Source organism: Salvelinus alpinus, chromosome 29 (assembly GCF_045679555.1).
Source record: "Salvelinus alpinus chromosome 29, SLU_Salpinus.1, whole genome shotgun sequence".
NCBI classification, from domain to species: domain Eukaryota; kingdom Metazoa; phylum Chordata; class Actinopteri; order Salmoniformes; family Salmonidae; genus Salvelinus; species Salvelinus alpinus.
Genome location: NC_092114.1, coordinates 42221766 through 42237657, shown reverse-complemented (window position 1 = coordinate 42237657; position 15892 = coordinate 42221766). Strand labels below are relative to the sequence as shown.

At 45.6% G+C, this 15892-nt stretch overlaps 1 protein-coding gene across 2 annotated transcripts in view; it reads left to right on the top strand.

Annotated features, from left to right (window-relative positions):
- Positions 1-1962: 1962 nt before the first annotated feature.
- The window catches only part of ext1c (exostoses (multiple) 1c), a 77433-nt gene continuing 63503 nt past the window's right edge, over positions 1963-15892 (top strand). Inside the window, exon 1 of one of the 2 annotated variants that reach the window (XM_071374701.1) lies at positions 1963-3325. In XM_071374701.1, coding sequence (XP_071230802.1) covers positions 2379-3325 — 947 coding nt within the window. In that variant the 5' untranslated portion in view covers positions 1963-2378. The remainder of the gene's footprint in view (positions 3326-15892) is intronic. The other variant, XM_071374700.1, reaches the window with a different exon arrangement.

The following is a 15892-nucleotide window of genomic DNA, read 5'->3' as shown; positions in this document are numbered from 1 at the left end:
AAACCCACCCGTACAATGCTGGGCCAATTGTGTGCCACCCTATGGGATTCCCGGTCATGGCCTGTTTGTGACACAGCCCAGGATCGAACCCAGGTCTGTAGTGACACTCGGGAGGCCTTAAAATTATTAGTATTTTTATTTATTTTCTTATGTTTTTTAAGTACATTTTTAACCGGTTCTCAAGATTTCAGAATACCGTTTCTGTTCCCGGAACACTAGAGATCACTTTCGTTCCCGCTTCCTGTTTTCCGTTATTATTTTTCACTTCCCTGTATCTGTTCCAACCCTTGCCTCAGGTTGGCTTTTTCTGTCAGATTGGATATTTGTCTCAGCTGTGTGAGAGTATCCTGAGGTAGATTGAGTTTTACTTCAGCAGGAAAGGCAGGGGATATAAAGCAAAAATAAATTCAGAAAGGAAAATCAATATGTTAACTAAAGGAGCCGGTAAATTATTGATGAGGACTATGTAGTGGGATCCGTAGTGTCCTTACAACTTTGTCTGCTTGCCACTGTTCTGTGGGAGAGGAGCTTGGCTGAGCCAAAAACCCAACACCCAGAATCTCTAAGGCTCTCAGTGAGCTCACTATCTGACACTACCTGATGTTCACTCACTTACACACAAGCACACACATACATGGACACATACACACACACACAAATAGTCACAAGAGGCCTGCATACAGACACATAGTCATAAGCACCTGCATACATACTCAAGTACCATACGTACACATGATTGTATTTAAACACACACAGACACAATGAGTCGGAAATTAATGTTTTAGTAGTCTTTCAATTTACATTCAAAGGACATTATGTATAGTATCACAATACACTGGCCTAATGAGACAATGCATTGTTGATCAATATCAGGCTCCATACATACAGGTGATAACAGGAAGAACAGGGAGGGTGGCCTTCAATTCCGCATGGATGGAGAAGGTAGAGGAATGTGAGGGAGAGGTAGAAGAGAGGGAGGGAGGTAAAGAGAGGGATGAAAAGAGAAAGTGAGGGAGAGCAGGTGAGACCTGAAAGCTGCCTTTGTGTGGCGGCTGGCAGTAGGAACACTGGTCTGCTCTGTGAGGTTTTCCACACACACACACACACACACGCACACACTTGGGAGTTATGGGGGGTGCTTGGGCAAACATACTGTGTTGAAAACCGTTGCATGATGTTTTCAAATATCACACAAAAAAACCTCTCTCCACACCCCAAGATTAACGGACGTTACAGCGCCATAAAGTGGCTCTATTTTTCCCCTTTTTTACAAATCTCCATTTCAGTGGCTAAACGGCTCCCCATTTCCCCCTCCACTGCATCTCAACTGTATCTGATGCTGTTCAACTGGAGCTTGAAGTGCATGATAACATCAGAGCTGGCTGCTTCATGTTCGGCATACAAAACAACACGCTTCCAGGACTGGACGTCAATAGCATAACCAGACCAAACATTCAAACGACTTTGACCATTCTCAAATGTAGAGATAGTGGGGGAGTATATTTAAACGTTGAGAGTCTCTTGTTATGTGTGTCTCGTCAGAGCTGTCAGCTATGTGAACTGAACTGAGCGAGCTCTGTGTTTGAGGAGACTAGCTTTAATCTTCAACAGAGTTCTACATAAAGATTTGATCAGTTCAGGTCAACTTAAGAGGGTTTTATAGCCTAAAGTAGTCCAACTGCACTGTCATGTGTATGAAATTACCCTCCGTCGGGCTAATTTATTGCTGAGTCTGTACACGCTTCATGCTGATGCTGATGTATGTGTATGTTTTGGTTTGGTTTATACAGTATATCTGTATGTTGGTATAAGGGTGTGTTGTGTGCTTTACATAATGGTGCGTTGCTGAATCATTTGAGACAGTGTTCCTTGACTTGTTAATGTACCTAGTGCTGCATCTGTGCTGTTGAGTGCTCCTCTGGTTGTGTACTGAGCTGTGATCTCGTTTGTTTACGTCCCCAGGAGAGACCCGGGAGACAGCGGGCGCCATGAGGCGGCGAGGAGGGCTTGAGAGAGAGGAGACATCGCCCTTCATCATCCTCAGCATCGGGCAGCGCAGGAAATGCACACACGCGCCACAGAGACTGTCTAGCAAGAGACTGGCTAACAGCACCCAATTCTGAGAGAGAGACGAGAGAGCGAAACAGAAGAGAGTGGATTCAACATCCATTTATTTATCCTCAATGGGCTTAAACTGGACTGGATCAGACTTGGAAGAAATGATGTCCAAGTTACCACACTGTTCTATATTGGACCCTCCTTGTTAGACCTTTGAAACAACTCACCCACCTTTGTGAGGCTTGGAGCTGAGGGGCAGAGAGAGGGGGAAAAAAGAGAGCGACAGCGATAGAGGAAGAGAACGAGAGACATTGGGCTCCATGCAGGCGCGTAAGAAGTATGTCCTGCTGGGGCTGTGTGCTTGCTGCTGGCTGCTGCTCTTCTACTGGGGCGGTGGGGTCCAGGTCCGTCTCCTCAAGCTGCTGGGGCAGCAGAGGGGCGATGTGGTGCGCCCCTGGCCCGACTGGACCGACAGGGTACTCCTTCCGGGCTATGCCCAGCTGGAGGAACTCCAGACGGGGCCTGGTTCTGCCGAGTCCCCCCGCCAGCGTCACCAAGCCTGGACGGGCATCTATAAAGACAGTCGCTGCCGAATGGAGACCTGCTTCGACTTTACGAGATGTCGACGTAGAGGGCGGGACGGGTTTAGAGTGTACGTTTACCCGTCGGAGAAGGGTGAGCGCGGGTCGGAGAGCTATCGTAAGATACTGACGTCTATAGGCGAGTCGCGGTACTACACCACGGACCCTCGCGAGGCATGTCTCTTCGTTTTGGGGATTGACACTCTGGACCGCGACCAGCTCTCGGGGCAGTTCGTGCCCAACTTGGACGATCGTATCAAGGGTTACCCGCTCTGGAACGAGGGACGGAACCACCTAATCTTTAACCTGTACTCGGGCACCTGGCCCAACTACACCGAGGACCTGGGCTTCAACATCGGTCAGGCCATCCTGGCTAAAGCCAGCCTCAACACGGAACACTTCCGGCCCGGGTTCGACGTCTCCATCCCCCTCTTCTCCAAGGACCACCCCCAGAAGGGGGGCGAGAGGGGCTGGTTGGTGCGAAACACGGTGCCACCGCGCAGGAAGTACCTGTTGATGTTCAAAGGGAAGCGGTATCTAACGGGCATCGGCTCGGACACCCGTAACGCCCTGCATCATATCCATAACGGGAAGGACATAGTGTCCCTCACCACATGCCGTCACGGGAAGGACTGGGAGAAACACAAAGACGCCCGCTGTGACCATGACAACCTAGAGTATGAGAGGTAAGTTAGGTTCCTAAGGGGCAGAACGGTGAATCGTAACTTTACTTTGATTCAGGGGGAGGGTTTAGTATTTGTCTTATTTAGTCCAGGGGAGGGTGATGTAATTTGTAATAAATGACATGTCATATTGCTCAGGGTTTGAGACTGCGTTGCTTATTATAGTATCTCATGTGTGCCCGATAATGCCTCTCATCCCTGATTCTCTCTGCTGGGCGTGTAATATTCAGTGCGCCTATCCATAGCCTGTAGTATAGGCCAGGGGTGTCAAACTCACTCCATGAAGGATCTAGTCACTGCAGACACTAGATTCTAGTGTCTGCAGGTTTGAGTTTTTTTCCTTTCATTTAAGCCCTAGACAACCAGTGTGGGGAGTTCATGCCTAATTAGTGACCTTAATTCATCAATCAAGTAAAAGGGAGGAGCGAAAAACCGCGGACACTCAGGCCATCGTGGAATGAGTTCGACACGTGCTATAGGCCTATGCCAGGGGTATTCAAATCTCACCATACGAGGTCCAGAGCCTGCTGGTTTTCTGTTCTACCTGATAATGATTTGCACCCACCTGGAGTCCCAGGTCTAAATCAGTCCCCGATTTTAGAGGGGAACAATGAAAACACTCAGTGGAACTGGCTTCAAGGTCCGGAGTTGAGTCTGAGGGGCCTAGGTTATACGAAGAGCACGCTCGGAGAAGCACAGGGCAAAGTTATATTTCGAAGAAAATGTACTTCCTTCCCGAGTTTTTGCGCTGCTGGGATGGTGTATATGCCTAGTTAAATAAAGGTTAAATATATAAAAAATATATAAAAAATATGAATCTAGGCTACATTGCAGTGGATAGGCGTTCCTTAGGTCCTACTCTTCCTGTGGTCCAAAGCTGCTACTGATTTAATTGATTTTAATATCAAGGAAATGGACCTGATTTTATATTCAATCATCTATAACGACGCTTTAGTCCGCAATGCTTTAGGCTAGAAACAAGCTGTAAAATGCAGCGACTCCGATGCATATGGGATATCTTTGGTTTGTCTCTGACATTGAGGCTGCGCGACAACCTATAGCCGACAGATTGAATTTCTTTGTAGAATATTTGCACAAAATGCATCCGCCAGTTGCAGTCTTGCCTATATGCCCACACATCTCGCCTAAAGAACATGTTATATTTTTAATGCCCTCAAACACCAAGTTGGGCATACCTCGTTTCAAATGATCACTGTCGATCGTGGATGGTAATTCTTCACATTTTACCGTTGAAACGGCATGCCAATCATTTGATGAGGAGGTGTTTTTGGTGTAACATACTGTATTATAGGCCTGCTATGCAACTTTACTAAACGAGCCCCATTGTGAGAAGTCATAATCTTCTAATTGTAATAATACGTGATGAGAAGGACTGTTCGATGTAGGCAACATCTTGATGAGGGTTATTTTGAGCGATTTTGACCGCCCTTCGAATCGTGGTTCAGAAAGGACAGCGGTGGTCACGTATTGTTCCAACCTGGTCTCAGAGAATTTCGTATTATCCTGTAAATAAATCCGAGACACTCCATTTAGTATGATATGTTACGTTTCGTATGGTACGTATTCATTTGTGGATGTCCATCGCCCATTCATATATGTTACGTATTAAAACATATTTTTTTTTACAAGTGCGTATAGGCCTACCTGATGATATGTGGCTGCTGTGTTAAACAATGAATTGCTATTTCTCGAATTCATTTATGATCAGATACTTCAGTTGTAACTGGTTCTTTTTTTTTTGAGTTGATGGACAACTTCACCACTGTTCCAAACTTAGACCATCCTCTTTTTTTAACAATAGCCCATACAGAAATCACAACGTCTCTGGTGCTGCAGCATGCGCTCATTCATTGTCATGGTCTCTTGTGGTATTGACGTCGAATTGCATGAAATGCGTTTATAAACCCCTCCCCCTTATCCGTGGTGGTCTTCAAATCCACGACTTTATGGCTACTTTGCCATGTAATGCTTACAAAACGAACAGTTTCTAAAATGGCATATCTAAGGCTCTGGTCTGTCCTAGGGGTGAGGGTAAACTGTAGGCATCTTCTCTGCTATCCACTTTATGTTTGAATTATTATTTGGGGTACAGGGGACGGTCACTTGTTTTTTTTGTTCAGGGAGGTTCGAGGATAAAAATATTTTTACTGAAAGGATTTTCGTTTCAGAGAGATCATATTTTCTCCAGGTAACCCTCATTATAAATAACTTACAGTCCCTTAGTCTCTCACCGACGTCAATGCATGACTAAGTGAAAATTCTACTTAAGTGGAAGTTCGGATTCTCCCCTTAGGGAGGGCTATTATTGTGAGGTTGTGTCATAACTTCGGTTTCATCAGGAATACACTTTGGGCTTGTTCTTTTATTGCTTTGTTTTTGAATCGTGCTGGGCGTTTTATTGGGTCCCTTAGATGTTGGGCTTTTATGAGTTTGATTTTCTCCCTCTCTTCTAAATTGAGGTCTCCTGGTTATTTTCTCTGTCGTTTACAGTTACTATTCCCGTTATCTTGTTAAGAATATTGACTGTCGGTCGTGTGTTGTGTTAGATTTACAGTACAGCGTGTGGGAGGGGGGGGGGGGGTATAGGTAAAGAGAGAGTGAGTGGAGGGCCCTGTCTTACCCAGTAATAACAGTTATAATCCGTCCGTGCCATAGCTACCTTTCTGGGTTGTTTACATTGGGTCGGTGGCGAGGGAAAGGGGACGGAGCGGAGTCCCACTCGACTCTGTATGAATGAGCTCATTTATTCCACACATAACCAACGGTCTGCTCAGACATCAGGGTGGGGGGTTTGGGGAGAGGGGTGTCGGGAGCTTATGTTATATGATGGCGGGTTACATTTGGATATGGTGAGGGGTGCATGGAGTGGGGGTTAGGTGGGGGTGGGGGGGCGAGAGACAGCAGCAGTGTGTAAGAAAAACACGAGAATGTGTGTAGCGCTTTTTCCCCCCTTTTTTTCTCTCCCTCAGAGTTGGAAATGAGGTACGCACGGGGGCCTCGGAGTGAGGTGTGAAGAGGTGTGGGGGGGGGGGGGGTGTTGTAGGCAGAGGGTGAGGGGGGTGGGTATTACGTTGTCCTCTCTCTGACGCTCATATCCCAAGGAGTGTGGGGGCTTTTCGGGGATAACACGAGAACCATGCATGGAAATGGAGTCGGAATGAATGAAATGAAAGCGTGACAATATAAACGTCCCGTGAAGCTGAAGGATTCTGAGAATGAGGTTAGGTAACGACTCCCATCCTCCAAGGCCCTCTGTCCTCTCTCCCTCTCTTTCTTCTCACTCTTTTTATTTTCTCTCTCTCGTTCTCTCTCTCCCTCTTTCTCTCAACCTGTCTTTTTCTTTCTGCCCCCCTTCCCCCTCTCCCGCCTTTCCTCCTCTATCTGTTTCTCCTATCTTCCTTGGCTGTGGGCTCAGGCAGGCAGGCAGGTTGCAGCCTCTTAGCAGGTTGTACCAGGTTAATGAGCACTTGCATCTGGACCACTTACAGATTAACCCAGGAGGACCCGGGACTAGACAGGGTGGGGGGCGGGGCATAAATTAAGTAATGGGGAGAGAGAGAAACATAGACCGAGAGAGGGAAAGATCACGAGAGGCATGGTGGAGAGGGGGATGAATGGGACTGCAGGAATGGCAAGACATGGGGGTTAGATAGAGAGGGAGGAACGAAGGGAGAGAGGCAGACAGCAGGAAAGAGAAGGAGAAGAAAAGGTAGGAAGGGGAGAAAGAAGGTAGGACTTCAGGCAGGGAAAGGACCCAGAAAGAAAGAGAGGCCAAGAAGGAGAGAAAGAAGGAGGGAGAGAGGGGGATACTTCAGGCAAGGGAGAGGCTTTACCGCAGCCTATTGGCCTAGTTTCCCTTCTTTCTTGCTTTGGAAGATTCCATGAGAAAGAAAAGAATAACCTGCATTGTACAGTGAATGTAAATGAGGGAGTGTGTGAAAAGAGAGGAGTGGGAATGGAGCGGGGAGATTCAGGAGACACACACATAGATGCGTGCATGCACACACACACACACACACACACATACAGAGATGCACGAACACACACACACACACACACACACACACACACACACACACACACACACACACACACACACACACACACACACACACACACACACACACACACACACACACTAGTAGAACACTTTGCAGAGTTGCTTTAGTCATAGTTGAAGCGCTAAGGGTGAGGTATAAGTATCAGGGGTGGGGGCAGGCAGGGGTAAGGGGGTGCGGCGGAGTAAAGAGGGAGTGAAGGAGGGAGGAGGGAGGAGGGGGTGTAATGGCAAAATGATGTACCTCTCCATTCAGCTTAAATGGTTGTTCCCATGGCGACGGCCTTGCCATGTGGAAGACGTATCACAGCATAGGCCATTATTCATGACCCAGAAAGAACTCAAGGAGAGAGAATAGAGGGATAAAAACACCAACTGTTTCTGACTGCAGTGCAAAAGATGCTATACAGCAGAATATACAGTAACCTTTGTACACTGTACAGTAGATGCAGTACAGGAATATACAGTAATATACAATAGATACATGAATATACAGTACAGTAAAGGACCACATCAGTATTACATTCATATTGCGTTATAGGAATGATATATCTGAAATTGTTGTTATTTTTCTATAAATCAACTGAAACTATCCATGGTCCTGACTGTTACATGGCTTCATGACCTGAGTTGTACTGTAGTTATAGCTCGTGTTCCCGCAGTTTGACCATGGGTGTGTATGGGTGTTTTGTTTTTGAGCGGGTGGATGTGTTTGTGTGGGATTGTTTGAGTGTATGCCTTCATGTCTAAGTGTGTGTGTGTGTGTGTGTGTGTGTGACATGTATAATAGTGTGTGTGTGTGTGTGTGTGTGTGTGTGTGACATGTATAATAGTGTGTGTGTTGAGATGTTGGCAGGCCCCAATAAGAAATCCTACACCCCACTGTAATTAGGGGCTGTGAAATTGTACCCCTGGAGAGCATGCGGTCTGTGCTGCTCGTGTTCCAGTCCAGAACAAACTCCTCTGTTTGTGTCTCTGTTCCCCAAAAAGAAAGAAATGCGACAACGCCTTCAAGTTCTCAACCTCTTTCTTCCGTTCTCCTTCTTTTTTCTTCTTCCAGTTCTTCTCTCCCTCTCCCACACTCCCGTCGCTCTCCCTCTTGTCTCTCTAATTTTGTTCTCAACCTCCACCCCTAGTTCGCTCCCTCTTTCCCTCTCTCTCCTTCCTCTTTCCATTTTCCAGTCTCTCTCTCCCGCACTCCCTTCTCTCTCCCTCTTTAAATCAAATCAAATCAAGTTTATTTTATATAGCCCTTCGTACATCAGCTAATATCTCGAAGTGCTGTACAGAAACCCAGCCTAAAACCCCAAACAGCAAGCAATGCAGGTGTAGAAGCACGGCGGCTAGGAATGAATGAGCGTGTGTCCATTTACTTCGTCTTCCTCTTGCACTACTCGTACTGCATTTTTAACATGAAACTTAACAGCAATGCTGTTAAATAAGTGCACACGCACACACATCTTGCCCACACTTCCCACTCTTCCCACACTCATGCATGCTTGCATGGACACACGCTCATGGACAGTCACTCACACACACACAAACACGCACACACCCCCTGCCTTTCACAAGCTGGCATAAAACACACCAACAAAAGGTTATGGGAGGGATTGGGAAGGTCTTGCCTTATCTCCGAGTCAAACAGGGTCTCATTTAATCCAGCTAAAAAGAAAAGTGGGACCAGTGACCTCTCTAACTCTCTACTGCCCCCTATCTGTAAGCTGACCTCATAGCACCCAGTGGTGGTGCCAGGTGGTTGTGTGTTATTATGTCTGGTTCCATCTCAGACGGTTGTCTGTTTTTGTCTGGCTACACTGTACCGGTAAACACATTCTTTTGAAATGCTAAACAGAATCAATTATGCTTGGCAACGAAATTGTGACCCGTTTGCGGTCCTACATTTGCATATTTTGTTACCTTTTAATTGTTCTGGTAGGTTAACTGAGAACATAGGCTCTCTCTTACTAGCTCTAGGGCCTCACATTCCTTGGCCAATTGTTTATGTCTTAAGCAAACCCCCCTCATTCTCTGCATTTAGCTGTCCTTCTCCTTTGGACCTGTGTATAGTGAGTGGGAGTGTCCAGCCTGTCATGTTGTCAGGTGCCTCTCAGGTTCCTGATGCGGAGCCTTTTGGCCCCGGGGCCCACGCTGTCTTAACAGCAGCCCACGTCAGGGCCCCTAGATATACTAGTGTGGATGTCTTTAATGGGGGCCCATTCACCGGCCTAATAGGGCCCTTTATCCAGCCTGGCCAGCACCACAGCGATCATAGCGGGAAAAGCCTCCGGCGTCCTCACTCGCTTTTGTCCGAGCCAACTGGAGCAGAAAGCCTTTGACAATATGGGAGAGAGGGGGACTCTTGCCTTCTGCTGTTAAGACTCTCCTCCCTCTCTCGCTCGCTCTGTTATTCACTTGTTTACCCGTTTTGATAGCCTCGACTTGACCTTGTGAACCCACAACTCGGTATCCGGAGCTTATGGATGGTAGGGATTGGGGAAAAGGAAGCATGTGAAAGCAAATGCTCCAAACACTGTGTTTAATGTTTCATATACAATTAGGTGAAGTTGACCTTTTGCAAGTCTTTCAGGAGTGTCAAGACAAAGTGTCTGGAATACATTTATTAAATATACTGTACATGTAAAGGTATGTTCATGTGTCGTTTTTTTGACCATCTATGAGGGAAAGGAAGAAAACCTAGAGTCTTTGACAGACAGATACGGTCATGGTTGAGAGGCTATTTACTAATGTACAGTCTGGTATTAAGGTTAAATTGGGATTTGAAAGGGGTGGATTTAACCCCCACAACTGAGTTGACTTTCTAATGTGATTTTCCACTTTATGATTCAGAATAATCCACCTTACCACTCTCCTTTTTGAGGTTGATTGAGTCCACTTTCACTGCGTCCCCACTTCACTCACCTGTTATTCGACAGACAAGTGGACAGCTTTTTTTTTCAAGGTGACAACTTCCTTTCACCTCATACCATAATGACCGATGACTGACAACCAAGTTAGCATCATCCAAACTGATTAATTTAGCTAGCCTCTTCTCAACATGACATGTGCAACAGAGGCACCGGAGGATCAACATTAACCGCATAACATACCCTTAGACTTCTTAGCATTTGATACAATTGCACTCAATTAAAAAAATACTCCTACAGTATGTGGTGGTATTGTGTGGTGTACAGTGTGTTGCAAAAGTATTCATCCCCCTTGGCGTTTTTCCTATTTTGTTGCATTACAACCTGTAATTTAAATATATTTTTATTTGGATTTCATGTAATGGACATACACAAAATAGTCCAAATTGGTGAAGTGAAATGAAAAAAATTACTTGTTTCTAAATATAAATAAATAAATAAAACAGATATGGATATGCATATGTATTTGCTATGAAGCCCCTAAATATGATCTGGTGCAACCAATTACCCTCAGAAGTCACATAATTAGTTAGATTGCACACAGGTGGACTATATTTAAGTGTCACATGATCTCAGTGTGTATATATATATATATATATATATATATATATATATATATATATATATATATATACAGTGGGGAGAACAAGTATTTGATACACTGCCGATTTTGCAGGTTTTCCTACTTACAAAGCATGTAGAGGTCTGTACTTTTTATCATAGGTACACTTCAACTGTGAGAGACGGAATCTAAAACAAAAATCCAGAAAATCACATTGTATGATTTTTAAGTAATTAATTTGCATTTTATTGCATGACATAAGTATTTGATCACCTACCAACCAGTAAGAATTCCGGCTCTCACAGACCTGTTAGTTTTTCTTTAAGAAGCCCTCCTGTTCTCCACTCATTACCTGTATTAACTGCACCTGTTTGAACTCGTTACCTGTATAAAAGACACCTGTCCACACACTCAATCAAACAGACTCCAACCTCTCCACAATGGCCAAGACCAGAGAGCTGTGTAAGGACATCAGGGATACAATTGTAGACCTGCACAAGGCTGGGATGGGCTACAGGACAATAGGCAAGCAGCTTGGTGAGAAGGCAACAACTGTTGGCGCAATTATTAGAAAATGGAAGAAGTTGAAGATGACGGTCAATCACCCTCGGTCTGGGGCTCCATGCAAGATCTCACCTCGTGGGGCATCAATGATCATGGGGAAGGTGAGGGATCAGCCCAGAACTACACGGCAGGACCTGGTCAATGACCTGAAGAGAGCTGGGACCACAGTCTCAAAGAAAACCATTAGTACCACACTACGCCGTCATGGATTAAAATCCTGCAGCACACGCAAGGTCCCCCTGCTCAAGCCAGCGCATGTCCAGGCCCGTCTGAAGTTTGCCAATGACCATTTGGATGATCCAGAGGAGGAATGGGAGAAGGTCATGTGGTCTGATGAGACAAAAATAGAGCTTTTTGGTCTAAACTCCACTCGCCGTGTTTGGAGGAAGAAGAAGGATGAGTACAACCCCAAGAACACCATCCCAACCGTGAAGCATGGAGGTGGAAACATCATTCTTTGGGGATGCTTTTCTGCAAAGGGGACAGGACGACTGCACCGTATTGAGGGGAGGATGGATGGGGCCATGGATCGCGAGATCTTGGCCAACAACCTCCTTCCCTCAGTAAGAGCATTGAAGATGGGTCGTGGCTGGGTCTTCCAGCATGACAACGACCCGAAACACACAGCCAGGGCAACTAAGGAGTGGCTCCGTAAGAAGCATCTCAAGGTCCTGGAGTGGCCTAGCCAGTCTCCAGACCTGAACCCAATAGAAAATCTTTGGAGGGAGCTGAAAGTCCGTATTGCCCAGCGACAGCCCCGAAACCTGAAGGATCTGGAGAAGGTCTGTATGGAGGAGTGGGCCAAAATTCCTGCTGCAGTGTGTGCAAACCTGGTCAAGAACTACAGGAAACGTATGATCTCTGTAATTGCAAACAAAGGTTTCTGTACCAAATATTAAGTTCTGCTTTTCTGATGTATCAAATACTTATGTCATGCAATAAAATGCAAATGAATTACTTAAAAATCATACAATGTGATTTTCTGTATTTTTGTTTTAGATTCCGTCTCTCACAGTTGAAGTGTACCTATGATAAAAATTACAGACCTCTACATGCTTTGTAAGTAGGAAAACCTGCAAAATCGGCAGTGTATCAAATACTTGTTCTCCCCACTGTATATATATATATATATATATATATACACCTATTCTGAAAGGCCTCAGAGTCTGCAACACCACTAAGCAATGGCCACTACCAAGCAAGCGGCACCATAAAGACCAAGGAGCTCTCCAAACAGGTCAGGGACAAAGTTGTGGAGAAGTACAGATCAGGGTTGGGTTATAAAAAAATATCAGAAACTTTGAACATCCCACGGAGCACCATTTAAATCCATTATAAAAAAAAATTGAAAGAATATGGCACCACAATAAACCTGCCAAGAGAGGGCCGCCCACCAAAACTCATGGACCAGGCAAGGAGGGCATTAATCAGAGAGGCAACAAAGAGACCAAAGATCACCCTGAAGGAGCTGCAAAGCTCCACAGCAGAGATTGAAGTATCTGTCCATAGGACCACTTTAAGCCGTACACTCCACAGAGCTGGGCTTTATGGAAGAGTGGCCAGAAAAAAGCCATTGCTTGAAGAAAAAAATAAACAAACACATTTGGTGTTTGCCAAAAGGCATGTGGGAGACTCCCCAAACATATGAAAGAAGGTACTCTGGTCAGATGAGACTAAAATTGAGCTTTTTGGCCATCAAGGAAAAGGTAATGTCTGGCGCAAACCCAGACATTGTGTTTTGTTGTACTCCAGCACTTTGGATTTGAAATGACTCTGTACTCCAGCACTTTGGATTTGAAATGACTCTGTACTCCAGCACTTTGGATTTGAAATGATTATTTCAGTCCTGAATGTATTGTCAATAATGTGTGAGGATCGACGCTGGAGACAGGAAGCAGGTACAGGGAGAAAATGTAATAATTAACGGACATGAAACAGGACAGGAACGGAGCATGGACAGGGGACAAAATAACGACATCATTGCTGACACGGGGATGGAACAGACGTACAGGGGAGGCAATCAAATAATGATGGAGTTCGGGTGGGTCCAATGAGGTGCAGGTGCGCGTAACGATGGTGACAGGTGTGCATAATGATAGGCAGTCTAGTGCCCTTGAGCTCAGAGAGGGAGAGCTGGAGCAGGCGTGACATAATGATGAGTGAGGAAGATACAGACACACAAATATCATACCCCCAAGACATGTTAACCTCTCACCATTACAATAACAGGGGAGGTTAGCATTTGTGGGTGGGGTATGATATTTGTGCATCTAACTTTCTCACTCGTTATTGACGGTTCGTTCAGGACTATCCGTAATCATGGTAGCATCCACATTAATGTATATTCTATCCTTGTTTACAATAAAAGTGACTACAAAATGACACAATACATTATTTGCCATTCATTTCTGATGGGCACAATCTGAAACACAACCAAAACAGACAATGCCTCCAAGATTGTAGAGTCACAAGCTTGATGTAATCATTGCGTGCTAGGAATATGGCACAAAATACTCAACTATGCTCAAAAAGTGCTGTAATGTCTAAACGGTTCACCTGATATGGATGAAAATACTGTCAAATTTAAGCTGACAGTTGGCACTTTAACCTCCTAGTCATTGTATCAATTCAAAACCAAAGTGCTGGAGTACATAGCCAAAAGAAGAACACATGCTTCACTGTCCCAATAATTACAGAGGGGACTGTATGTAGGGGTAAAGTGACTAAGCAACAGGATAGATAATAGACCGTAGCAGCAGCGTATGTGTTGAGTGTGAATGTGTGTGTGGCGTCAGTTTTGCATGTGTGCGCGTGCTGTTTGTGTGGGCGTAGGTGTGTATTGGGATGTCAGTGTATGTATGTTTGAGTGTGTGGGTAAGAGTCATGAGTTCTCCTGTTCATCTCCTGTTTAATTATAGCCTGGGAGCTAGCTGATGCTGGTTTGGTGTGAGTCCCCTGTCTCTCTACTACACACCTATGATGAATGAGACAGAGACTGGCTGCCGCTCCCAGCTGTTCGCTCTGGAAGCGTCTACTTTAGATTCTATACTAATGCTTGGTTATATGGGCTCTCGGGACGCAATTAATAATTATTATAACAATAATTAGGTGGGTGTGTATTATACACGTGTGAATTAGGAAAAATAGTTTTTGGCATATCCCACTCCCCCCGAGACACGCTCAGGGACAGTGAGATCACGGCCAGGGATCAGCCATTATTGACGGCGACCCTGGAGCAATTCGGGTTAAGTGCCTTGCTCAGGTGCACATCGGCAGATTTTTCACCTCGTCAGCTCAGGGATTCGAACCAGTGACCTTTCGGTTACTGGCACAATGCTCTTAAAGGAAAGTTCCACCCAAAAACTATCTTTTGGTATTTGTTTCATTAGTCCATAGTTGACAGTCCCAAAATGTTTTGCTTGTCAGCAATGAAGTTTTCAAGATATGTAACTTTCAAAATCCTCATACGGGGATGATTTCTGTATTTTGAAAGTTACATATCTTGAAAATGTGCCTTTACATACTACACCCAGCCAACATCACCTAGCCTATTTCAGTCAGTGTCTTCTACTCCTTCACCCTTCACACGCCCTTCCCTCTGACCCTACACCCCTACATTACAAGCAGTTTCCACTATCATCTTCCGAGCCAAGTCCAGTCACAGCTCCATTCCGAGGACTATACCTAGCCTGGCAGCCACTACTATTACTACTACTGCTGCTCCTTCACCCAATACCCATGTCTCTGGACCTATACCCACCCCTCACATCCCACTCTCACACCCCAGGTCAGGTTACCCACACCCTGGCCTGATTGCCCATCCTTGTTCCAGCTGCCCCCTGGTTGTCACCCCTGTCCCCTCAGACCCAACAGGCTATCCAGTGTGGTTCCGTTTAGTCAGGCTGGCAGGGCTGCAGTAACCAGAGCCTGCTCCTCTCTCTTTCTGTTGGAATGAGTCTCTCTCTCTCTCTTTCTGCCCCCCCCCTCTTCCGTTCTCTCGCTTTCACACTGTAGTGGTTAGAGCGTTGGGCCAGTAACCGAAAGGTTGCTGGATCGACTCACCGAGCTGACACGGTAAAAAATCTGTCGTTCTGCCCCTGAGCAAGGCCGTTAACCCACTGTTCCCCGGCCGCCGAAGAGGTGGATGTCGATTAAGGCAGCCCCCCCGTATCTCTGAATCAGGTGGGTTGGGTTAAATGCAGAAGATTTTTCAGTTGAATACATTCAGGTGGACTGACTAGGTATCCCCCTTTCCTGCTCTGTCTCTTTGTTTTCAGATTTTCTGCACTGTCTCCCTCTCTCTCTTACTCGTTCTCTTACTCGTTCTCTTATTCTCGTTCTCTCTTGCTCTCTGTTTCTGTTCTTCCCTTTCTCTTGATCTACCCTGTCTCTTTTACACACACACGAGCACACACACCCTTAGCAGGAAAATAAACATGTAG